The 26,913-nt window shown below is 45.1% G+C and overlaps 1 protein-coding gene across 15 annotated transcripts in view; it reads left to right on the top strand.

Moving 5' to 3' along the window:
- LOC115163229 (histone-lysine N-methyltransferase MECOM) overlaps positions 1-26,913 on the top strand; it is a 189,881-nt gene that overhangs the window by 148,136 nt on the left and 14,832 nt on the right. For 2 of the 15 annotated variants that reach the window (XM_029714932.1, XM_029714938.1), the window contains exons 3-9: positions 7,224-7,358; positions 15,182-15,284; positions 15,466-15,721; positions 16,054-16,225; positions 16,593-16,773; positions 24,621-26,043; positions 26,244-26,334. In XM_029714932.1, the coding sequence (XP_029570792.1) occupies positions 7,224-7,358; positions 15,182-15,284; positions 15,466-15,721; positions 16,054-16,225; positions 16,593-16,773; positions 24,621-26,043; positions 26,244-26,334 (2,361 nt within the window). Of the gene's footprint in view, positions 1-4,849; positions 5,543-7,223; positions 7,359-15,181; positions 15,285-15,465; positions 15,722-16,053; positions 16,226-16,592; positions 16,774-24,620; positions 26,044-26,243; positions 26,335-26,913 lie in introns of those variants that run through there. The other 13 variants (XM_029714946.1, XM_029714943.1, XM_029714945.1 and 10 more) reach the window with 9 other exon arrangements.

Below are 26,913 nucleotides of genomic sequence, written 5' to 3'. Positions count from 1 at the left end.
GCACACTTTAAAAACACTTGTATGCATACTTTATTCACTAACATAGATCTGAGTTCATGCATCACATAGCCTATATCTGACAATATTGTCATTATATCAAAGTAAAGCTTAACTGTGTGGCTGGACATTCCTCATAGAACCCTGTTGCTGTTAAAGCATTGCTTGTTTCTACTTTTTTCTAACATCTCACAGCTATATTTTTCCTGTCATCATATTTCTGCTTCTCTCCCACTGCTGCTCAGAAAGCGCCTGCATCTTGTGGGGATGGAACCTGTCCTGTACAACGCTGCAGAATAGAGTTGTCACGGGAGTGGGATGGGGGGCGCTAAAACAGAACAGACTGTGTCAAAATGATGGGGTACTAATTCGGGAAACACGCAGGGCCCAGTCATCAAAGGCCGAAGAATGTATAGGAAATCATCCCTCTCCCGGAATGCCTGGCTGACCCCGGCAAATGAAAATAATCCAAAGTAATTAGAAGTGAGCTGGTCTGGTCCTGAGAGCCCCGGGCATGAGGGTAAACATGGCGGGCGCGCTGCGTCGCTCGGAGGGGCCGGGCTGAGCCAGGGGGCCGCTGACCTTGTCCACATAAAGCTGTGATTTATGAAGTGCAGGGCACAGCAGCGGGGCTTCTGTCTTCTCCCGGAGAACCAAATTACCGAGGTGGAGATTAACACGCGCTCACAACGGGTCCACTTCTAGACCAAGGAAATGTTTTATTTACGTTTTTCCCCTTTCATTTCCTCTGCTCTCCTTTAATGGTAATTTGTCTGTGAGGAGACTCCCCTAAAACAGGGACTTTTTGGAAGGGTGAGGGGTGGGGGTGTTCGGTTTGAGTAGCCATATGCAAAGATGTCCGTTTATGCTCTGGCTTAAAATCTCAAAAGTATATCAATAGTATGGTTTATGCAGTGTGCATTTTTACTCACCTGGATATATTTACCGATAGTCTATTACATTTGCTATGGTTTTCTCTCTCGATTAGGCTACGTTATAGACATTAGAACACATAGGTTTATGTACTAAAATATTCAGCATAACCATGACAAAATAAAGTTGTGAAGTCACTATAAAACTGTTCTAATTCTGATAAATCCTAAAATTAAACACGGTGACACGGGTGTTGTAACAAAATTTATATCACCCCTAAATTCGTTTCAGTTTTTAAATGAGTTTTTGCCACTTGATTGCATTGCCCCACACTTAACCAAAATAAATTGTCTTGGGGGGCCGCCTGTAGAGACTCATGATGGAGGCTTAATGCAGCTTTTCGCCGGTGTCAATGGGAGGTCTCTCCATATGAATGGTGGAACTATTGTGGATTTGGCTGCAATATTTTATTTTTCTTCTCTTTTTTCCCCTCTTCTGGAGGATGTGCTGGAGTACACCTTATACACGGTGTTTCCATTAGAGCGACTCTGCAGCCTGGCTCATTGCGGTGGAGTAGCTCACTCACGGAGTCAGTTTGCACCTACCCGGCCCAGGAATCCCACCGCGGGGCTCGTGGTGCCATAATGCTCTGACTTATACACAAGCTGAGTGTAGATAAATAAGTCAAACAAACGAAGCCCTTTTAAACCAGATACACGCTAATGCATTTGTAAGTTTTGCCATAGATTGTCAAGGTGATTTAAGTCAAAACTGTAACTAGACCACTCAGGAACATTCAATGTCGTTTTGGTAAGCAACTCCAGTCTATATTTGCCTTGTGTTTAAGGTTATTGTTATGCTGAAAGGTGCATTTGCCTCCCAGTGTCTGTTGGAAAGCAGACTGAACCAGGTTTTCCTGTAGGATTTTGCCTGTTAGCGCTATTCTGTTTATTTTTATCCTAAACTCCCTAGTCCTTGCCGATGACAAGCATACCCATAACATGATGCAGCCACCACCATGCTTGAAAATATGAAGAGTGGTACTCAGTGATGTGTCGTGTTGGATTACAATGTTGTTGATCCATCCACAGTTTTCTCCTATCACAGCTGTTAAACATCTACCAATAGGTGCCCTTCTTTGCAAAGCATTGGAAAACCTCCCTGGTCTTTGTGGTTGAATCTGTGTTTGAAATTCACTGCTCGACTGAGGGACCTTACAGATAATTGTATATGTGAGGTACAGAGATGAGGTAGTCATTCAAAAATTATGTTAAACACTATTATTGCACACAGAGTGAGTCCATGCAACTTATTATGTGACTTGTTAAGCAAATGTTTACTCCTGAACTTATTTAGTCTTGCCATAACAAAGGGGTTGAATACTTATTGACTCATCTCAGCTTTTCATCTTTTATTAATTTGTAAAAATTTCTAAAAACGTAATTCCACTTTGACATTATGGGATATTGTATGTAGGTCAGTGACATACAATATCAATTTAATATATTTTAAATTCAGGCTGTAACACAAGAACATGTGGAAAAAGTCAAGGGGTGTGAATCCGTTCCGAAGGCACTGTAAATAGCCCATTGTTATCCCGTGAAACTCAAGCGTAAATATTTTTGTTTAACCAAAGTAGCCTCAAGTTTCCCCCTGATTTCCATAAGCCTATATTGCATTATAAATTGGGAAATGCTGTGAAAATGTGGTAACGGATTTTTTCTTCACAGTTGTCCAATACTTAAACTGAGAACATTTCCCCAAGTAATTGAGTTGCTAAAACAAACAACTAATACAAACAAATAAGCATGAAATCCTTTGAGAAATTTCACAGTAATTTTAAGTCGATGTACAAAAACATTATCCGGATGCTGCAGATGTGAAGTGCCACCCAAATCAAAATGAAACGGTAAGTGGCGTAAAATAGGAGAAATAAAGAAAAAAGCCTCGAGCAGGCTTTTTGGTTTGTAATATGTTAATAAACAGCTATTACACACTTTATGTGCTAGAATCATAAAAACAAAGGCTTAGGGTTTCTTCTGAACAAGCCGAACTATTTAATATATACCGTAATAGAATGGACAAGCCTATATGGCGAGTTTCTCAAATAAACATAAATGAAGCTATGTTTTAAATCATTATACATGGGGCTTTAACAAATGAACAAGTATTTTAAAATTCACTTCCACGGCTTGTCTTATTGTGGATCCAAGAGATGTATTGTAGGTCGTTCAGGTGATTATATATTCAGGTCCATGCAACTGAATCTTTCATGTCCCCCTAGCAATTTAACGCCTTAATGTAGACGATGTTGTGTGCTGCAATTCTGCGGACGATAAAGCAATGACCCCCATCTCAATAACTCAGCGTCTCCGCGCTTGACTGATGCGCTTTTCTCAGGAGATATAGGCACACAGGCTGGGAACTTTGTTCAGTATGGAAGGCTTACAACTCGAATTTAGGCTATCCATGAATCTAAACCCTATTAAATTCTCCACTAAAGAAAACACCTATCAGAATTGCTCAGCTTGGCATTAAAGAACGTATTGAAAGGCAACTAATACCTTGTAAAAGTTTGTTCAGTTGAGAACGCCATCTCCTGACTCGGGAGAGAAATACAGGCCTGGATACCGTTGGCGGCCTCTGGTCCAATCTACATTTACCCCAATTTACCCTGGTCAGTCGGACCTGCTAGTGATACCGCACAACCCTTGTTTATCCACAAACGTTTCCTCCCTTTCAGAAAGAGCTCTGGTCGCTATCAGAATCCTCGATCAGACCCGGAGAGGCCCAGGCAATCACTTTTCCAGATTACTTGTATTTAATACACAATGCATCATAAAACAAATCCCTCATCCTGACAGGAAGAAAATAAAACAGCTCATAGCTTGAGCTTTCCCAATTTATGGCTAAATTAAAAAGGGTTCCAACAATGGACAAGTCGAGGAAAGGCAGGAAATCAATGAGCTGCGGACAGGGGGCTCTTCTGGGTTCTCAAGCAGCGCGGACTATGGGAATCTCTGGCGAGGTCCACCTTATTTACACATGATTTTTCCTGTCTTTCCTGCACATTTGCTCTGCAATTTCATCAAACAATGGGAATTATCTGGGATAGAAGGTCAATGTCACAGATAGCGGCCACTGAGACATATTAATCATAATCTCTTCACATCCACCGCCCCCACCTCACTCCCCCCACCCTCTCCCAGAACATAATAAACTCCTGTAAAGGTTCGCCCTGCATAACCAAGCAGGCTAAAGCCTAATGTTGTATGATTCTAAGAGGTCGTTTTTTAAATGGATTTGATTATCCAAAAGAGTTTAGAGTTGGACATAAAAGTTAAGAAAGGAGAGTGAAAATGGGCAATACAATAACATCAGCATTTTTTTATATTTGTTATTAACAAACAAAACAAAAGCAGAAAAAAATCACATTTTGTGAATGTTGGCCTGCTGTATATGCAAGCTGTTACCATGAATTGCAGATCAAGTTTAGAAGAAGAATGTTTTAAAAGCTATACATTGTATCTGCATGTTTAGAAATGCAGGATGGTGGCATGTTGGTCACCTGCGTCCTATGTCCCTCAGAGCTGCGAGACAGATCATCCGGGTGCATGCCTTGTCTGTCTCGTAAAGCAGATCTCCAAGCAAACAAGGAAAGCCTCACTTAGGCCTAACAATAAAAGTTATTGTTTTCACTTGGACTATTGGTGAGGTTTTATTTTATCGAAACAATACTTTTTACATTCCATTAAGTGTTCTATGAATAACACAATTATTTTTTAAATGTACAATATTCTTAGAAGAGAGTCACTGTCACCATTCATTAGTCTTTAAACTAATAGCATGTTGTGCCTTAACTGGCTAGGAGTGAGCCGCGCACCCACCCCTCATTGCTCAGGGACAAACGAGTGAAATGCGGAAGAAATGCGTAATTATTCGGTGGTTTCATCAAAGCCAAATTGGGCTGGTGTATGTAGTCAATAACATAGAAGCCCATCCCGACCTCTCTCTGACCTCGCCTCTCCACCGGTCCCCCTGTCACTTTAAAATGTACTGCGGGAGCGTCGCTCAACTTCCGATTGCGGACAGGCAAGATAGCCCGTTTTGCATTGCTCTCTATGGATGGGCGAGCAAGATCCTCTTTAAGAGACAGTCCGTGAAACAGAAACACACATCACACAGTACGGGACGCGCAAGTAGGTGGGCGATCTTTCCATCTCACTATCACGCGCCGGGGGGAAGAGAGAAAGGAAAAGTTGAATTTTCGCTCGCTCCGCCGCACTGACACCTGGGAACAGTGGAGGTTCAGAATGAGAGGAGCGGACGAGACCGGCTCGCGCTGACGGGCTCAACTTGGACCAAGTTATTAATGTGCCTAGGGATTATGCCGGTGTCTACATGACAATAAGTGTGTGAGAGAGAAGAGCAAACGTCTTGTGGGTCGGAGAAAGGAAAAATACACTGTAAAATCCCATGGCGTTTTCAAGAACACAGGACATTACAGATATGGAGCAAAACTAAAAGACCGATACATTTTCAATTTTTTGTGGTTATTTCCAAAACAAGACATTGCAGTTTTAATCAAACGTTTTTTTTCCACTTTATTTCTGCACACAACGTATTTGCAGATATTTTATTGTTGCACCAAGGGTGCAAAGGATTTACCACGGTAAGCAACGTTCTATTTGATTACCTTTTTATTACCAAACGAACATTCTTACGAGTCCTTTCTCAGTGATACAATTATGGTTATAATTAATCGTATGAGCTCTCAATATAGATCAATTGTCAAAACTATTGACAAGTATTTTTACAGGGTGAGTTAATACGTTTTCATCAGACACGTTTAACGTATCCCAGGTAAGTATTTTAGGCTGCACAAACATCGACTGGTGTCCATAATTGATATTCAGTTATGGATCACAACAATATGTCTTGCTTCTGCACGTAACTCTTATCACAAATTATTATTTAGTTTTTATTGATACAAAAATAATTTGTGTTTAAATTATAAGCAAGATGTCATTTTGCATTCTGTTGCCAAATTTAATTAAAAATGAAAAGTGTATTTAACAAATAAATACATATTCTGTCTATTATTGACACGTGTGCTTATCCAATTTTCAAGGTAGGCCAGAAAAAAACCCCGAGCATTAGGGTATTTTGTCTGACGTTTTCTGTATGTTATAAATTGTTTAGACTGCAACCAACTCCTGTCCTGGGTGAAATACACAGTGGCCTTTTTCACGCGATTTCTATCTCTCCTTAATTCGTTTTTTTTTTTTAATATTTGGGAATAATTATCAGGCCTATCATTTATCTATTCCTATCATCTGTCTAAGTAGAATTACGTTTTATTGTATGAATAGGCCTGCCTTGGTCATTTGATAATATTGTTCATTTATTGAATATGATAGGGTAGTTAATTAGGCCTACATAGCTGATAATAAAGTAGAAGTTAGGGATTTCTTTATAAAACTGGTTGTTTGTTTTGTGGGAATGGTGTGCATTAAAGGTTTATTTAAATGCTGCTGCCCACTGGGGTTAACGTGCTTTGGCCCTTTTCACTCCTAAAGATTAGGGCGCCATTGTTCAATATCTCCTCATCATCAACCCTCTGAGAGACTTTTCAATCAACTTCATCTTTATAATAATATTACGTTTTCTTTTAAAAGAAAACCAGGTGGTATCAGCAACTGGGGAATAGAGTAAATGTTTCTACAAGTGTTGATACGAATATAAATATGTAATAATCATTTCATTACACAAGTTCTTTTGTTTCGACAAAATACCAACACTGATATTGGCGTTGCTTTTTGTGTTTTTATGTATTCAGCACGACTCAGTATTTCCTTTTTAGGTCACTTGATAATAATGTAAGCATTGTTATGAAACGTGTTGCATCTAGTGAAATGGCTCTAAAATGTTCTTTTTTATTACCATATTCATGGCATAATTTCTAATGTTCAGCAATAAAGAAATACATTTGTTTTGATGTCTTAAAAACATTGTTGGTGTCTTAAAAACAAGTCATTGAAAGACATTTTAGTTGTGCTCATTCAGCACAGTGATATTCTGTCATGTGTTTCACGGCTGTGTGTGTGAATGAGTTTGTGTGGGCTTTTTCGTTTGATTGTGTGAGAGAGAGCAGGACCCAGTTCAAGGTGTGTGTGTGTGTGTTTGTGTGTGTGCATGTGTGTGCCTGCCCTGAGTGTGTAATACTGCAGCCTCATAACAGTGTGGCCTTGTTTCTCGGTGGGAGGTATGTGGTTCGTCCATGTGGACACAGTAACCTGTGCAGAATCAGATAGAGATCAAAGTGTTAACCCCCCTTCTCTACCTCTCTCCAGATCTTGGACGGGTCGGGCCATGTAAAGTTCTGTGTGGATGCCAGCGAGCCTGATATCGGGAGCTGGCTGAAGCACATCCAGTTTGCCCCCACGGCCCTCCAGCACAACCTGACGCCGTGCCAGATAGATGATCAGGTATGTGGAGAGGAGACCGCCCTCCTGCCTGCCACAGGGCCTCAGTGAACCCCCATGTCCTGCCTGGCTGCCTGTTGTTGTGTTAGAAGGTGTTATTGTGATCTAGTTCAGATAGCCCCTGTTCGGCCCACCCTGCGTTCAGTATCAGCTCCCCTCTCCTCACACACACACACACACACACACACACACACACACACACACACACACACACACACACACACACACACACACACACCCTACCTCTGTATTTTGTTTCTGTGTAATTGTGTCTTGGCTTCGGCGTGTCGAGGACCACAGGGCCAGATCACACACACGGCTGCCGTGCTGATAGTCACAGACACTTCACACACGCTCGCACTGTAAACTTCCAGATATGTGTGGAATGCCCCATGGCTCTTTCTCTCCTCACCTGGGAGAGACAGGACAGGATGGCCTACCTCCTACCTGACACATAGGGGCATTTTCAATTCACTCATTCAATGGTTAAATAGTATTTTATGGACTCAGACTACACACACACACACAACACACACACACACACACACACACACACACACACACACACACACACACACACACACACACACACACACACACACACACACACACACACACACACACCCACACCCACACACACACACACCTATAGTAAGGGAGACTTTATTTGACATGGACAGTGCATTCCATGTCTTGATGGAAGATACATAGATAGAAGAGTTTGCATCACTTTTCATTCATTCTTCATAAATAGTTTATAGATACTTGCATATGTTGCAGATAAGGAACCATTTCAAATGTAATATTAATGAGTGGATGTCATTTGTATCTAGGAGCATTGTCATCATGATTATACTTATCATTAGCATTATTATAGCGTCCCTATGCAAATGGTTATTTAATACTCCAAATGGGTATTTAATACTCCAAATGATTTAGACACAGTTTATTTTGAGAGGAAGCCAACTTCAGATTCTTATTTGAAACTGTAGTATAATGAATCCTAATTGTCACCCCATTCCCTATGTATGCCCCCTATATAAAGCATTACACAATCAATCCCAGTAGTGCACTATATAGGGAATAGGGTGCCATATGAGACATAATCAATGTTTAATCAGTGTTTAATGTAGCCTTCTGAGTGGCCCTCTCTCCGAGGTGTGACTGACTGTCATCACTGTGGTTCTGCTCAGGTGGCTGTCTAAGCCTGGCCAGGGTCATGGACAAGGCTGTGATGAGATTATTGTTAGGTACCACACACTGTCACAACACTGTCTTCACGTCTTCCGGACACCCCTCATGTTTTTCAGAACACACAGTAACGTCTCACAAAGCCTGTCTAGGCGTAAATTGCATGCGTAAGGTTGGATGTCTGGAAGGTCTGTCAAGTTATGTCTGTTTCTATCAGAGTATGAACGTGTGTGTGTGTGTGTCTGTGTATATGTGTGTGCCTCTATGCGTGCGCTGTGTAGGATCGGGCCCTTTATCAGGACTATGTGAATGTTCATTGCGGTTCTGATGGCTCCCCGTGCTCCTCATCCTAAAGCTGGAAGTGAGAAATGTAGTCCCTTACCTGCTTCCAACAGGTTTTACAGCTGCTGAGAAGTGCTGACTGTGAAGTCAGCCTGAAACCACATATTACACCCTCTTACACAATCAGTCCCACATTGTGGACTAACCTGGCTTCAATCCTCTTATTTCTGACCTAGTCCTGCTTATAATAAAACTTTATGTCCAATCTCAAGAGGGTGAGGAAAGTAAAGGAGAGGAAGAGGGGAGTGGAGGAAGGGAGGAGAGAGAAGAAAGAGAGCTAGAGGAACTGTCAGGGGTTCCTACGTGTGTGTGTGTGTGTGTGTGTGTGTGTGTGTGTGTGTGTGTGTGTGTGTTCGGCGTAGAGAATAGCAAGGCTTGCGTAGTGCTGCAGCAGTATGGCGTGTGTGATCATGTCTTAGCTGTAGGGTTTAAGAGCTGGTCAAAGTTAGCTAAGTATGAACATGTGCAACATGATATTTTAAACAGCGTTATTACCGATAACACTAACTATTCATCAACGCTCTGCAATGCTGTCGGTGACTATTGCGTCTCATACAATCAATGATCTGAGATCAATGATCTGGGAGTGAAAACTGTTTTTTAGCACTAAAACTTCTCTCTGGTTAGATTGACCTGTGTTCATCACTGAGCATTGTACTGAGTTCAGATAAGAAGTATATTTTGTATGGAGATGTCTTAACCATCTCCCACACAGACAGTAGCCTACATGGGACAGGCTGAAGTGTAAATGGATTAGCTGTGTAATTTTCATGATCTGACGAGCGACTAAAAACTCTTTCATAAGACTGTGGATGGATATGAGGGCTAATCTCGTTAGCCATATTGATTCTCACACGCCGCACAAAGAGACATGAAGTGGATGAATTGACTGTTTTAATGTGTGAAAGGTTCTGTGATCACATAAATAGACTGGGAAGCTGAGTGTCTCAGTGTGGGAGTGCTGATCTCGGATTCCTTTTGTCTTCTGGATCATAATGAATATGATTATATGGACAGGGAGGAACTGATCCTAGATCAGGACCCGTATTTACTAAGTGTCTCAGAGTAGGAGTGCTGATCTAGATTCAGTTTTCTATTTTGGATCGTAATGAATTACAATTACACTACATGACCAAAAAGTATGTGGGCATGTGCCAGTTCAACATCTCATTCCAAATTCATGGGCATCAATTAGGAGTCGGTCCCCCCCTTTGCTGCTATAACTGCCTCCACTCTTCTGGGAAGGCTTTCTACTAGATGTTGGAACATTGCTGCGGGGACTTGCTTCCATTCAGCCACAAGAGCTTTAGTGAGGTCGGGCACTGATGTTGGGCGATTAGGCCTGGCTCGCAATCGGCGTTCCTATTCATCCCAAAGGTGTTTGATGGGGTTGAGGTCAGGGCTCTGTGCAGGCCAGTCAAGTACTTCCACACCAATCTTGACAAACTATTTCTGTATGGACCTCGCTCTATCCTGGCATTCGCCAAACCATAATTCGTCCGTCAGACTGCTAAATGGTGAAGCGTGATTCATCACTCCAGAGAACGCACTGCTCCAGAGTCCAAAGGCGAAGAGCTTTACACCACTCCAGCATACACTTGACATTGTACATGGTGATCTTACACTTGTGTGCGCCTGCTCGGACATGGAAACCCATTTCATGAAGCTCCCGACAAACACTTCTTGTGCTGATGTTGCTTCCAGAGTTAGTTTGGAACTCGGTAGTGAGTGTTGCAACCGTGGACAGACAATTTTTAAACGCTTCAGCACATGGCGGTCCCGTTCTGTGAGTCACTTTGTGGCTGAGCTGTTGTTTCTTCCCAAACGTTTCCATTTCACAATAACACCACTTACAGTTGACTGGGGCAACTCTAGCAGGGGAGAAATTTGATGAACTGACTTGTTGGAAAAGTGGAAAGTCACCGAGCTTTTCAGTAGGGCCATTCTGCTGTCAATGTTTGTCTATGGAGGTTGCATGGCGGTGTGCTTGATTTTATACACCTGTCAGCAACGGGTGTGACTGAAATAGCCGAATCCACTCATTTGAAGGGATGTCCACATACTTTTGTATATATAGCGTATAAAGAGAGGGAGGACCTGATCCTAGATCAGCACTCTGGCTGGTGGCTGGCATACAGTGAGGGAAAAAAGTATTTGATCCCCTGCTGATTTTGTACGTTTGCCCACTGACAAAGAAATGATCAGTCTATAATTTTAATGGTAGGTTTATTTGAACAGTGAGAGACATAATAACAACAAAAAAATCCAGAAAAACGCATGTAAAAAATGTTATAAATTGATTTGCATTTTAATGAGGGAAATAAGTATTTGACCCCTCTGCAAAACATGACTTAGTACTTGGTGGCAAAACCCTTGTTGGCAATCACAGAGGTCAGACGTTTCTTGTAGTTGGCCACCAGGTTTGCACACATCTCAGGAGGGATTTTGTCCCACTCCTCTTTGCAGATCTTCTCCAAGTCATTAAGGTTTCGAGGCTGACGTTTGGCAACTCGAACCTTCAGCTCCCTCCACAGATTTTCTATGGGATTAAGGTCTGGAGACTGGCTAGGCCACTCCAGGACCTTAATGTGCTTCTTCTTGAGCCACTCCTTTGTTGCCTTGGCCGTGTGTTTTGGGTCATTGTCATGCTGGAATACCCATCCACGACCCATTTTCAATGCCCTGGCTGAGGGAAGGAGGTTCTCACCCAAGATTTGACGGTACATGGCCCCATCCATCATCCCTTTGATGCGGTGAAGTTGTCCTGTCCCCTTAGCAGAAAAACACCCCCAAAGCATAATGTTTCCACCTCCATGTTTGACGGTGGGGATGGTGTTCTTGGGGTCATAGGCAGCATTCCTCCTCCTCCAAACACGGCGAGTTGAGTTGATGCCAAAGAGCTCAATTTTGGTCTCAACTGACCACAACACTTTCACCCAGTTGTCCTCTGAATCATTCAGATGTTCATTGGCAAACTTCAGACGGGCATGTATATGTGCTTTCTTGAGCAGGGGGACCTTGCGGGAGCTGCAGGATTTCAGTCTTTCACGGCGTAGTGTGTTAGCAATTGTTTTCTTGGTGACTATGGTCCCAGCTGCCTTGAGATCATTGACAAGATCCTCCCGTGTAGTTCTGGGCTGATTCCTCACCATTCTCATGATCATTGCAACTCCACGAGGTGAGATCTTGCATGGAGCCCCAGGCCCGAGGGACAGTTCTTTTGTGTTTCTTCCATTTGCGAATAATCACACCAACTGTTGTCACCTTCTCAACAAGCTGCTTGGCGATGGTCTTGTAGCCCATTCCAGCCTTGTGTAGGTCTACAATCTTGTCCCTGACATCCTTGGAGAGCTCTTTGGTCTTGGCCATGGTGGAGAGTTTGGAATCTGATTGATTGATTGCTTCTGTGGACAGGTGTCTTTTATACAGGTAACAAGGTGCGGTTAGGAGCACTGCCTTTAAGAGTGTGCTCCTAATCTCAGCTCGTTACCTGTATAAAAGACACCTGGGAGCCAGAAATCTTTCTGATTGAGAGGGGGTCAAATACTTATTTCCCTCATTAAAATGCAAATCAATTTATAACATTTTTGACATGCGTTTTTCTGGATTCTTTTGTTGTTATTCTGTCTCTCACTGTTCAAATAAACCTACCATTAAAATTATAGACTGATCATTTCTTTGTCAGTGGGCAAATGTACAAAATCAGCAGAGGATCAAATACATTTTTCCCTCACTGTACCTGCTAGATGACCTCTCTGAGAGGAAGGATGTTGGAGGAACAAAGAGGGTGTGTCAGTGTCCCGTAGAAAATCGGATTCTTTGTTTGCACTGGTGACTAATGATGTCAAGGTAACCAACTTCTCCAAGATAACAGCCTCTGATATGTCTGAGGTTATGACCTCTACAAGAAACAGAGGAGAGGGAGAGAGAGAGGGGGAGAGCGTATTGTGTGTGTGTGTGTGTGTGTGTGTATAGGTACCTATCCTCAGTGCCTCCTTGTGTTTAATGTTAGCCCAATCCCCCGTTGATAAGGCCAGGTATTAAAGTCTAATAATGATTGTGACTCCTGGCTGGCTCTGGAGGTCAAGGCATGGGACTCTGGAGGTCAAGGCTTGGGGCTCTGGAGGTCAAGGCTTGGGGCTCTGGAGGTCAAGGCTTGGGGCTCTGGAGGTCAAGGCTTGGGGCTCTAGAGGTCAAGGCTTGGGGCTCTGGAGGTCAAGGCTTGGGGCTCTGGAGGTCAAGGCTTGGGGCTCTGGAGGTCAAGGCTTGGGGCTGTCTCCCCTCAGTGATTCCCTTCTAGTGCAAAGCTGTGGCTGGCTGGCCTTCACAGTGTGAACTCAAACACCACTGTTCTTATCTAGCTCCATTTACAGCCCCAGACTAGGCTTCTCTCACTCTGTGTCAGCCTGCCCTTATAGGGGCAACTCATAAGGCTTTTTGAGAGGACTTGGAGGTCTGTACAGTGCAGAAACATACAACCAGTGTGTGTGTGTTTGTGTGTTTATTTGTGTGTGTGTGTGTGTGTGTGTGTGTGTGTGTGTATGCGAGCTTGCGTGTGTGTGTGTTTCGGGGTGTGTACGGTATGTTTGTTTGTGTGTGTTTGAGTGTTTGCCTGTGGCGGCCCACAGGGAAGGGGTGTTGCTGAGGGGATTTCCCCCATGTTGGCACTCACTGCAGTGCCTGTGTGCCAGATTGTACACCATCTGCACAAGTGCAGCGATACTAGCTACAGTAACTTAAACTCGCTCCCCGCTGCCACATTCTGCCCCGTGTGCCACGGTCCACTAGCGGCTGTACCCTGATCCTAGATCAGTTTGTGCTGTCTTGCCAACTCCTTGTCACACAAGACAGCATAAACACATCTGGGATCAGGTTAGCTGTACCCTTGATAGCTTTTCAAAGAGTCACCCTTAAAGACCCGATCAGTTTCTGAGGGCAGAATCCCTGCAGCCCTACACAGCTGTTTGAGGTCTTTTATTGTTCCCAACCCTCAATATTATTGTGGCCTGTTGGTGTGAGGGCTAAAGTCCTGGACCGAGAGCTGTCGACCGACACTAGACCAGCAGGAAGGAGCTGGGAGGGAGGTGAGGGGGTGAGAGGTGGGTCTATACAGACGAGGGGGGCACCTGAGAGAGCTAGCTGTGTTCTCATGGCTGGCTCGGCTATCGGGACCCTCTCAGTTCCCTGCATTCTCCTCCAGAACAATGGGGTCGAGGCTGGCTCCCCTCTGACCAGGCCGCTTGGCCCTCGCCCTCGCTGCCGCCACGCCGCACTGATGTCATGGCGAGCTAGGTACGTTATCTCCCAGGGCCTGTGTCCCTGTGACCCGCGCCCTTCCCAGAAGACTCCCCTGTCACATTTCTAATAATCCCCCCTCGTCCCAGTCGCCCGTCCAAATGTCACCACGGTGCTGTAAGGGAAGTTAATAAGTTAAACCTTCAAGGCGTGCCAAAAATAACGCCATCTGTGATTGTTTGGGAGAGCATCCATTGTGTTCGTATGGGAAGTCCCAGAGATCTCAGGGTCTCTCAGATGACCCACTCACTATACACCTTGGAGTCTGTGGACTGTGTGTGTAGTGTGTAGTAGTGTGTGAATGTGTTTGTGTATGGCGTAGCGTGTATATGCTGTGCATGTAAGTATTTGCCTGTGAATGTACTGTATACATGTAGCTCCACAGGTAGTCATGTGACCTTTAGTACTGTACATCCTTTCTGTCACTCAATGCACTAGGACCATGAGCATATAACGGTCCTTTTTTAGAAAGCATAGCATGGTATTGGTATAGAGGTGGAGGTTTGGCTACGCTATAAACACACACACACACACACACACACACACACACACACACACACACACACACACACACACACACACACACACACACACACACACACACACACACACACACAGCATCACAAATATGTCACCATGCACTGCAGCAGTAAGACATCTCTCCACACCTTTTACTGCCTCTTCCAGCCGTGTTGAGAGCATTCTGGTCCCACTACTGACGCATTTTATGGCCGTCTCTGCTTCACGCTCAGCCCCCAATATCCTCCCTGTTCTCTAAACTCTCTCTGTGTGTGTGTGTGTGTGTGTGTGTGTGTGAGTGAGTGACTGTGTATTTGTGTTGAGTCAAAGTTTGTTTGCTTTCTGCATCGGTGTGTTTTTGTTTCAGTAAAGTGGATGTGAGTGTGTTATATGGTGTTGGTGGACAAGGTTTTGAATGTGTGTGTGTGTATTCATGTATGTGTGTATATGATCTTTAAATCTGTGTATGTGTTTTGCAGATCTTCTACAGAGTGACTCGAGAGATCCAACCAGGAGAGGAGCTGCTTTTGTTCATGAAGGCAGAGCAGTATTCATGTGACACCATGGCTCCTGATATGCACGGTCAGTTCACACACACACACGCCAGACAGACACATGCACACACACACACACACACACAATACACACACACACACACACACACACACACACACACACACACACACACACACACACACACACACACACACACACACACACACACACACCTAAGATATTCTTCCCCTTCCTTCCCCCTGTCCAGAGGAGAGACAGTATCGCTGTGATGATTGTGACCAGCTCTTTGAGTCTGTCTCTGAGCTGCTGGACCACCAGAAGGTTCCATGTGGGACACCCCCCTCAGCCTTCCTGGGGAACCCTGGAGGGGACAGTAGTGACCTGGAGGGCCCTGAGGGCCTGGAGCCCCATGATCTGCACCTGTCCCACAGCCTCAGCCACCACGACCACAACGGTCCCCAGGAGTGTAAGGAGTGTGACCAGGTGTTCCCCGACCTCCAGAGGTGAGAAGGCGTCCTCCTTCCCCCTTGTTGATAGGCCCCCTCAGCTCAGAACCCCTCTATGTCACAACCTGCACCCCCTCACATGCCTGATGATGGCTGCATATCAACTGCACATCAACTTGAGTCTATAGTTGTCTTTATGATAATATTGTAGTGAATGGTGACAGTGTCATTTGAACTATTCTTGATCCTGGGCAAGGTCTTTGTTTGCACACTTCGTTCATTTTACTCCCATTTTACATCATTGGGTTGTTTTTAGTTGAGAGGCTAGTGATACAGTGTTGTAATAATGTTGTTGTGTCTGTCTGTCTGTCCGTCCGTCTCTCCTGCAGTCTGGAAGCTCACTCTCTGTCTCACTCAGAGGAGAGGGATTACAAGTGTGACCAGTGCCCCAAGGCCTTCAACTGGAAATCCAACCTGATTCGTCATCAGATGTCACATGACAGTGGCAAGCACTACGAATGTGAAAACTGCACAAAGGTACAGTCATGTACCTGCTCAAAGGTACAGTTGTGTTTGGGTGGGGTAGGTGGGTGTGGGTTCATGTGTATGTTACTAGAGCATGGCTCTCCAACCCTGATCCTGGAGAGCTACAGTACCATCCAGTACGTTTTCTCTCTAACCCTAATGTAGTGCACCTGATTGTAATAATTAACTTGTTGATAAACTGAATCAGGTTAGGTACAACTGGGGTTGGAGCAAAAACCTACAGGAGGGCAGCTCTCCAGGAACACGGATTGAGTGCCCTGTACTAGATTATATTTTGAGTTTAATTGAATGTGTGATTAAGTGTGTGCATGCAGCTCCTACATGTACCGCATCCATAGTCGCAGATGGGTGACCCCCCTGTGTGTCCCCTCGTCCCCCCCAGCAGGTGTTCACAGACCCCAGTAACCTGCAGAGGCACATCCGCTCGCAGCACGTGGGGGCGCGGGCTCACGCCTGTCCCGATTGCGGGAAGACCTTTGCCACGTCCTCTGGCCTGAAGCAGCACAAGCACATCCACAGCAGCATCAAGCCCTTCATATGTAAGTCACTCAGACCCTTCATATGTAAGTCTGCACGCTTTTTCCACATATTCTACGAGCTTGTTGGAACTCATTTAGAAAAATCGCTAAAACACCCCTTCTCATATGTTCTTACCTAGTCATAATACTAGTTGACATGTTAGTTACTACATGATAGATTATAAAGCAGTCCCATACCGACTTTGACCCTCTAATTGTTTTAAAAGGAATTTCACTTGAAAACCATTTCTTCATATATGCTTCATTAGTCCACTTTTGATACAGTCCAAGAAAACATGTAGAATAATAGAGAACACGTCAACACAATGAAATACGACCGAAAAGGAATCATGTAGGAACCCAAAAAAGTGTTAAACAAATCAAAATATATGTTATATTTTAGATTCTTCAAAGTAGCCACCCTTTGCCTTGATGACAGCTTTGCACACTCTTGGCATTCTCTCAACCAGCTTCACCTGGAATGCTTTTCCAACTTATTTGCTGCTTTTCCTACACTCTGCGGTCCAACTCATCCCAAACCATCTCAATTGGGTTGAGGCCGGGTGATTGTGGTGCCCAGATCATCTGATGCAGCACTCCCTCACTCTCCTTCTTGGTCAAATAGCCCTTACACAGCCTGGAGGTGTGTTGGGTCATTGTTCTGCTGAAAAACAAATGATAGTCCACTAAGCGCAAACCAGATGGTATGGCGTATCGCTGCAGAATGCTGTGGTAGCCTTGCTGGTTCAGTGTGCCTTGAATTCTAAATAAATCAAAGCCCCCCCACACCATCACACCTCCTCCTCCATTCTTCATGGTGGGAACCACACAAACGGAGATTATCCATTCCCTACTCTGTCTCACAAAGACACGGCGGTTGGAACCAAAAATCTCAAATATGGACTCATCAGACCAAAGGACAGATTTCCACCGGTCTAATGCCCATTGCTCGTGTTTCTTGGCCCCAGCAGGTCTCTTCTTCTTATTGGTGTCCTTTAGTAGTGGTTTCTTTGCAGCAATTCGATCATGAAGGCCTGATTCACGCTGTCTCCTCTGAACAGTTAATGTTGAGATGTGTCTCTTACTTGAACTCTGTGAAGAATTTATTTAGGCTGCAATTTCTCAGGCTGGTAGCTCTAATGAATTTATCCTCTGCAGCAGAGGTAACTCTGGGTCTTAATTTCCTGTCGCAGTCCTCATGAGAGCCAGTTTCATAGCGCTTGATGGTTTTTGCGACTGTGCAAACTTTCCATATCGACTGACCTTCTTGTCTAAAAGTAATGATGGACTGTCGTTTCTCTTTGCTTATTTGAGCTGTTCTTGCCATAATATGGACTTGATATTTTATCAAATAGGGCTATCTTCTGTATACCAGCCCTACCTTGTCACAACACAACTGATTGGCTCAAACGCATTAAGAAGGAAAGAAATTCCACAAATTAACATTTAACAAGGAACACCTTGAAATGCATTCCAGGTGACTACCTCATGAAGCTGGTTGAGAAAATGCCAAGAGTGTGTAAAGCTGTCATCAAGGCAAAGGGTGGCTACTTTGAAGAATCTCAAATATAACATATATTTTGATTTGTTTAACACTTTTTTGGTTCCTTCATGATTCCATATGTGTTATTTCATAGTGTTGATGTCTTCTCTATTTTTCTACAATGTAGAAAGTAGTAAAAATAAAGAAAAACCCTTGAATGAGTAGGTGTGTCTAAACTTTTGACTGGTGCTGTATATGTGCAATGTAATATTTTAAAACCATATTAACAGTACACTGATGAGAAATATATGAACAAGTGGTTTTAGGGTCAAATGTCCCTTTAAATATCAGTCCTTTAAGTCATAAAAAAACTCCAATCATTAACACTTTAATATTAATTAATGTTATTTGGTATTATTTATTATCTATCAATTTTGAATATCATTGAATATAATATGTTGTGATAGTAGGATAAATTCTATACATTTCATGTATGACATTTTGAATGGTACTGATTTTATTTTGAAAGTGTCATGTTGATTGTGGTAATATGTACATACTGTATCTATAATCTACAAGATTGGAAAAGGAGAGCATAACATTTTTCATTCCACAGGAATTGTAGTCACAGGGGAGTGCTATTTCTGTTAATAATTGAACAAAAGCAGTTCGTGTCCCATTCCCCCATCTCAGCAACCACACACCATGCTGACCCAGTGACCCCTAGCAATGACCTCACACTATGACCTCACGTTTTAACCCTACTGTTGTCCCACACATTGACCTGTTCAACCAGCCGTGACCCCCCCGTTGACCCCAGCGCTCCTATCTTTGACCCCACTCTCTCTCACACTCCCTGTAAAAGCCAACCCCTGTGCTCTAACATTACAACCATAACCACAACACATATTGACCAGATCCCAGTTTTGCTTTTCAGAGAAAACATATTTTCTGAGTTTTTCCTTGTTAGGTGAAGTAGTCAGTACAATTTCCTGGCCCTAATAATGATTTCTCACACTTTCACTTCACACACCAAAGCACAATGACCTTCACCCTTTGACCCCAGCTCCGTGACCTTGCACGGTGACCCCACACACAGGGCAGAAGGGCTGTGTCCGCCTGCGGACCCCCATCTCCCCCCTCCCTTGCCTCCCCCTCCAAACGCACCATTCCACACAAATAGCAACCACATGTCCCCTCCACTGTGCTCCAAATGGGAGTCCATTTGTAGTAATCAGTTGAAAATATGCAGGTTTAAAAACAGCTAAAGACTGTGAAAAAAGACAGAACACCCTCTGCCCTGACAGATGTGTTAGAGACCATGTGTGTGTCCGTCCTCCGTGTTTGTTTGCCTGTGTGAACAACATGTCGGTCAGCGTACTGTATTGTATACGCGTGTGTGTGTCCATGTTTGTGTGTCCATGTGATGTGTGTGTGTGTCCATGTGTGTGTGCCTGTGCATATGATTGTCCGTGTGCGTGTGCGTGTCCACGTACGTGCCTGCTTGTGTCCATGCCTATGTGGGTGTGTGTGCATGCATGTGTGTGTGTGTGTACCAAGGTGGAAAGCCTATGCTGGTGGCTTTCTGTAGACCACTCTGGCCATAATCATTCATTCAGACACTGGGGCTGTCTTACTCAAAGCTGCTCTTCACAGGAATGTGTTTATAATATTTAGTTACAGTTTATGGTGAGCTGACAAAACACACGTGTGGAGTGGATCAGGTCCCTCACACCCTGTGTGTCATGTGTGTCTGTTGTAAGTCTGTAAATGTCAGCGGTATGTGATTTACAGCCACTGTTTCTACTCGTTCTACAACAGAGAGGAAACGGATAACAACACCCACGTTAGCCAACGAGCCTCAGGCGCATCAAATATTTACGCCTAGACTCAACATCTCTTGATCAATTACGAAGTTGACTCCTTCAAAGACTTAATCATTCATTCTGAGATCTTTGCCCTGGATTCGAAGAACATTCATTATTACAGCAAGGTATGCACGTCATTGTCTTACCCAAGATTCCCAATTCATTTCCATACCACCATATGAAAAAACAAACACCTTTAGACTACATACTATATATTGTGATGAGTAAATATTTGAATCAAAATAAAGTTATAGATTGCAATATTATTCAATATGATACATATTACTAAAGAGTATGTTTTGATATCCAAATTTCATCCACTTTCCATTTTGACGGATGCCAATGTAGAATAAAGAATGCAGAAATAGAGAATTCCAGTAGGGAATATTAAACAGAATGACTATTATCCAGAAGCTACTGTATGTATAGATATGATCTCTATATGACTGTTTATTTTTATCTAGCTATCATCTAGCCCGGGGGTCTACAACCTTTTCTAGCATGAGAGCCATGTCACAAGCTACTCAGAATACCTTTTTTTGGTCTGGAAGAAAGACATTTTTTTGGTGTGTAATTCCCCTTTAATCAAATGTTATTTGTCACATGCACCAAATTCAACAGGTGAAATGCTTACTTTTTTATTTCACCTTTATTTAACTAGGCAAGTCAGTTAACAACAAATTATTATTTTCAATGACAGCCTAGGAACAGTGGGTTAACTGCCTTGTTCAGGGGCAGAACAACAGCTTTTTACCTTGTCAGCTCGGGGATTCGATCTTGCAACCTTTCGGTTACTAATCCAACAGTCTAACCACTCCACTAGGCTACCTGCCGCACTTACAAGTCCAACGCTCTAACCACTAGGCTACCTGCCGCGCTTACAAGCCCTTAAACAACAATGCAAGCCCTTAACAAACAATGCAGTTCAAGAAATAGAGTTAAGAAAATATTTACTAAATAAACTAAAGTGAAAAAAAATGTAAAATATAAAAAGGTAACACAAGAAAATTACACAACAATAACAAGGCTATATACAGGGGGTAACGGTACCAAGTCAATGTGCGGAGGTACAGGTTAGTCGAGGTCATTTGTAAAGTGACTATGCATAGATAATAAACAGCGAGTAGCAGCAGTGTAAAAACAAGGGGGTGGGGGGGTCAATGTAAATAGTCCGGGTGGCCATTTGATTAATTGTTCAGCAGTCTTATGGCTTGGGGGTAGAAGCTGTTAAGGAGCCTTTTGGTCCTAGACTTGACGCTCCGGTACCGCTTGCCGTGCGGAGGCAGAGAGAGCAGTCTATGACTTGGGTGACTAGAGTCTTTGAAAAAATGTTGGGCCTTCCTCTGACACCGCCTAGTATATAGGTCCTGGATGTCAGGAAGCTTGGTCCCAGTGATGTACTGGGCCTTGCGGCTTATGGTCGGATGCCGAGCAGTTGCCATACCAGGCGGTGATGCAACTGGTCAGGATGCTCTCTATGATGCAGCTGTAGAACCTTTTGAGGATCTGGGGACCCATGCCAAATCTTTTCAGTCTCCTGAGGGGGAAAAGGTGTTGTCGTGCCCTCTTCACAACTGTCTTGGTATGTTAGGACCATGATAGTTTGTTGGTGATATGTAAACCAAGGAACTTGAAACTCTCGACCCGCTCCACTTCAGTCCCGTCGATGTTAATGGGGGCCTGTTCGGCCATCCTTTTCCTATGGTCCATGATCAGCTCCTTTGTCTTACTGACATTGAGATTGAGGTCTCAGACCTCCTCTCTATTGGCTGTCTCATTGTTGTCGGTGATCAGGCCTACCACTGTTGTGTCATCAGCAAAGTTAATGATGGTGTTGGAGTCGTGCTTGGCCATGCAGTTGTGAGTGAACAGGGAGTACAGGAGGGGACTAAGCATGCACCCCTGATGGGCCCCAGTGATGAGGATCAGTGTGGCAGATGTGTTGTTGCCTACCATTTCCACCTGGGTGCGGCCCATCGGGAAGTCCAGGATCCAGTTGCAGAGGGAGGTGTTTAGTCCTTAGGGTTCTTAGCTTAGTGATGAGCTTTGAGGGTACTATGGTGTTGAATGCTGAGCTGAAGTCAATGAACAGCATTCTCACATAGGTGTTCCTTTTTTCCAGGTGGGAAAGGGCAGTGTGGAGTGCGATTGAGATTGTGTCATCTTTGGATCTGTTGGGGCAGTATGCAAATTGGAGTGGGTCTAGGGTTTCCGGCATGATGGTGTTGATGTGAGCCATGAGCAGCCTTTCAAAGCACTTCCTGGCTATCGACGTGAGTGCTACGGTGCTGTAATCATTTAGGCAGGTTACCTTCACTTCCTTTGGCACAGGGACTATGGTGGTCTGTTTGAAACATGTAAGTATTACAGACTCGGTCAGGGAGAGGTTGTAAATGTCAGTGAAGGCACTTGCCAGTTGGTCCACGCATGCTTCATGTACACGTCCTGGTAATCCGTCTGGTCCCGCGGCTTTGTAAATGTTGACCTGTTAACGGGTTTTGCTCACATTGGCTACAGAGAGTGCGATCACACAGTCGTTCGGAACAGCTGGTGTGCTCATGCATGCATCAGTGTTGCTTGCCTCGAAGCGAGCATAAAAGGCATTTAGCTCAACTGGTAGGCTCGCGTCACTGGGCAGCTCGTGGCTGGGTTTCCCTTTGTAGTCCGTAATATTTTTCAAGCCCGCATCATCTGACCACTTCCGTATTGAGCGAGTCACTGGTACTTCCTGCTTTAGTTTTTGCTTGTAAGCAGGAATCAGGAGGATATAATTATGGTTAGATTTGCAGTTACACACAGCCCTGCCCCTCGTCTTACCAGACGTAGCTGCTCTGTCCTGCCGATGCACGGAGAAGCCAGCCAGCTCTATCGTCGTTCAGCCACGTCTCGGTGAAACATAAGATATTACAGTTTTTAATGTCCCGTTGGTAGCATAGTCTTAATCGTAGATCGTCCAGTTTGTTTTCCAATGATTGCACGTTGGCCAATAATACGGAGGGAAGTGGTGGTTTACCTACTCGTCGACAAATTCTTACAAGTTACAAAAAATGTGAAGATTTTTTTTTAAATAGCACAGTTGGTTAGGAGCCCGTAAAATGGCAGCCATCCCCTCCGACGCCATTAATTGTGCGTCTAGTGAGTGATGAATGATGGTTCTTCACTGCTGTTGCTCATTTTATGGCAAAATATGCAAATAGCAAATAATAGATACAATTTGTATACTTACTCATTATATACTTCTGCCAGGTAAGCCTACTTTGCATTTAATATTTAATTGACAAGGTTTTGGGGCAAGTATTTCTGTCAACCCACAAGATGGTTATCACATCAACTGAATACATACGGAGTGATAGACAAACGCGCGAACCACATAGACAGACAGGGCAATATTGCTGGAAATTAATTGGCAGACATTGTGTTAGGTTTGTCTTTTTAAGCAAATAGCGGCTAACCAGGGGTGGGATAATGTCAATGTTGCGTTGATTAGATAGTAGCTGGGAGCTTGCGGTGTCTGATACTTGTGAGATTTGTTTATCCCAGTTTTCGGTAACAAATTGCATGTACTTTCAGAATTGTTTGGCTACACATATGTGGGCTGTGAGCTACTGGTAGCTGTTAGAGACCTGTTGGAGAACTGTTGGAGATCCCTGGTCTAGCCACTATGTTCTGTTCAACAATGTGGTCTGCCACATGGCAGGGTGGAGTCAGACAGAGAAGGGACTGTGGGACTGTGGGAAGGTTACAGTGAGCTAGCTGACAGGGACAGGGTGAGGGGGACTCGGCCAATGGGGAGTGGGGGGTGAGGGGGGAGGTGGGCAGCGGAGGACGTGAGCCCTGTCCCTGGGAACCGGACCTGCAGGATAGGATTCATTCAACTCTGCTTCCTTCACAGGCTCAAAATAGAGCCATTGTGCCGTGTGTCTGCAAGTGAGTCTCTCTCTGTGTGTGTGTGTGTGTGTCATGTGTTATGTGATATTTCAATATCTTTGAATGTGTCTGCATATCTGTGTGTGTGTGTGTGTGCGTATATGTGTGTGTGTGTGTGCTCGTGTGTGTTTTTGTCTATTGTGAGTTATATGAATATCTACGAATGTGTAAGCATGTCTGTGTGCACACGTGTGTGTATGTACGTGTACGTGTGTACCTGTGTGTGTTTGTTTACGGTCTCCTTGGAGCACAATGCCTGGAGATGTACTGTGTTTGATGTGCAGGTGATGGGTTCCACTGACTCTCGGTCTCAGCCCAGAGGAACAAAGCCCCATGACAATGCCAGGATCTGATGTCTCATCTCATTCCCCCTTCACCTCACTGAAATAACATTCTCAGACTAGGACATCTTACACCCAGCCGGTCTCTCATGTACTGTAGTCCCCCATTCTGAAATGCATGTGTAGTATCACGACTAAAGCCTGGAGGTCTTCCTGACTACTGGATCATAGGGAAAACTCTTGGCTCTTATGGTCAGAGATGTACTCTGTGTGTGTGTGTGTGATGTTGGACATGCCTCTGAGTGCCCCGTGTCTGTCTCCCTCTCCCTGCAGGCGAGGTGTGCCACAAGTCCTACACGCAGTTCTCCAATCTGTGCCGCCACAAGCGCATGCACGCCGACTGCCGTACCCAGATCAAGTGTAAGGACTGTGGCCAGATGTTCAGCACCACCTCCTCCCTCAACAAGCACCGGCGCTTCTGTGAGGGCAAAAACCATTTCACAGCAGGGGGGTTGTTCGCCCATGCCCAAGGCATGTCCCTCCCCGGTGTCCCTGGTGCCATGGACAAGGCCGCTATGGGTGGGATGGGGCACAGCAGCGCCAGCCTGGCAGACTACTTTGGGAACCGGCACCACAGCGGCCTGACATTTCCTACCGCCCCTGGCTTCCCCTTTAGCTTCCCGGGTCTGTTCTCCTCTGGACTGTACCACCGACCCCCTCTCATCCCGGCCACCTCTCCAGTCAGACGGCCCCTAGGTCCCGGTACGGAGCACATCAAGAGCCCCCTCCTGTCGCCTAGCCCCGGAGCCCAGGAGGCCAGAGAACTGCTCAAGACCCTCCGCAAGGAGGCATCGCCCGGTAGCGAGCAGCCACAGGGAACAGAGCAGCGACAGTCCCATGGCTCCTCCTCCAAGCAGAGGCACGGCGGCGGCAAGATGAGCAGCCAATCGGAGAGCAGCGATCTGGATGATGTAAGCACTCCCAGTGGGAGCGACCTGGATACCACGTCAGGCTCGGAGCTGGAGAGTGACATGGAAAGCGAAGGCCAGCGGGAGAGGGCACCCCGGGAGAATGGGAAAGGGCCCAAAAGGAAGGCGGGCAGAGGCCCCCAGAGCCCCACCACCCTGATCAGTAACCACACTAAGGAGTTCCAAGGTAGCCCCGCCTTGTTCCCTCCCTCGCTGGACGAGCACACGGCTGTCTCAGGGGCAGTCAATGACTCCATCAAGGCCATCGCCTCCATCGCTGAGAGGTACTTTGGCTCCACGGGGCTGGCAGGTCTGCAGGACAAGAAGGTAGGCGCTCTGCCCTACCCCTCCATGTTCCCCCTGCCCTTCTTCCCAACCTTCTCCCCGCCCGTCTACCCCTTCCCAGAGAGAGAGCTCAGACCTCCAGGCCTAAAGGGGGAGCCCCAGTCCCCACCTGATGAACCCTCCAAGAAGCGCCAGAGCAGGACCTCTGAGTCGCCCTTTGACCTTACCACCAAGCGCAAGCAGGAGGAGAAGGTCCTCGCCCCCTTCGCCCCCGTCTCCAAATCCAAACCGGAGGCCTCCTCACGTTCCACCAATCAGGACCAGCCGCTGGATCTGAGCATGGGCGGCACCAGGAACCGCAGCAGTAGCCACGCCCCCCGGGGGGAGGAATCAAAGAAGATCCACGTGTTTGGAGAAGACAAGGCAGGGATGGAGCTACCGAAAGCCGACACCTCTCTGCAGCACGCCAGGCCCACCCCCTTGTTCATGGATCCCATCTACAGGTACTGTGAATCTCTAGAACTGAACCTCACCAGTTGAAATATAAAACACTGTCAGTCTCATTTAGACCTGCTGTGTGTTATTACATTCTGTGTTAGCAATATGTGTCTTTACCTTCCTATAAGTACTTTTTCCTATATTGTTGGATGTGAATGTCTTTTTGAGTGTCGGTGTCTAAGAACTGATAGAGTTGTAATATTAGCAGGGTTGAGAAGAGGAAGATGAACGATCCGTTTGAGGCTCTGAAAGACAAGTACATGCGGCCCGCCCCCAGCTTCCTCTTCCATCCACAGGTAGGTCCTGTCCTGTTCTATCTCAGTGTTACTGTTGCTTCACAGGGACAGCCAGACCAGGGGCCCTCTTTGCTTCTGAGGCCCAGGCAGGTTGAGGCGATCTGGGGTTGGTCTGGGGGTGGTCTGAGGTGGTCTGGTTCTGATGGGGACCAGAGGCAGTGTTCAGTCTGATCCATGCTAAAGCATATTTGGGTCTGGTCTGTCCTGTTCTCAGCTATCTGAACCAGATGTGGGAGAATGTGGAAGACTGAAAAGGGCATAAACTGACAAGTTCTCACATATGTGTCTTTGACAACTATATAAAAAATGATACCCTTTTAAAGTTCCCGAATTTTGCCCCCGGACTCTGCGCTGCCTGTGATTTCTCTATCGTGTGTAGCATGACTCAGTGCGTGTCCATGCATTGACGTGCGTTGACATTCATGCTTTCGCTCTTCCCAGCAGTGAAAATTGGCACATAGGAAAAGTGAAAACATTTTCTCAGGGCCTGGCGTTTTTAACTGGCCGTTTCAGGCCTGGTTTTTACTGGCCGTTTCAGGCCTGGTTTTTACTGGCTGTTTGAGTCATCTGATTTATGTC

Source organism: Salmo trutta, chromosome 26 (genome assembly GCF_901001165.1).
Source record: "Salmo trutta chromosome 26, fSalTru1.1, whole genome shotgun sequence".
Classification (NCBI taxonomy): Eukaryota; Metazoa; Chordata; class Actinopteri; order Salmoniformes; family Salmonidae; genus Salmo; species Salmo trutta.
This window is presented reverse-complemented; position numbering and strand designations above follow the sequence as displayed.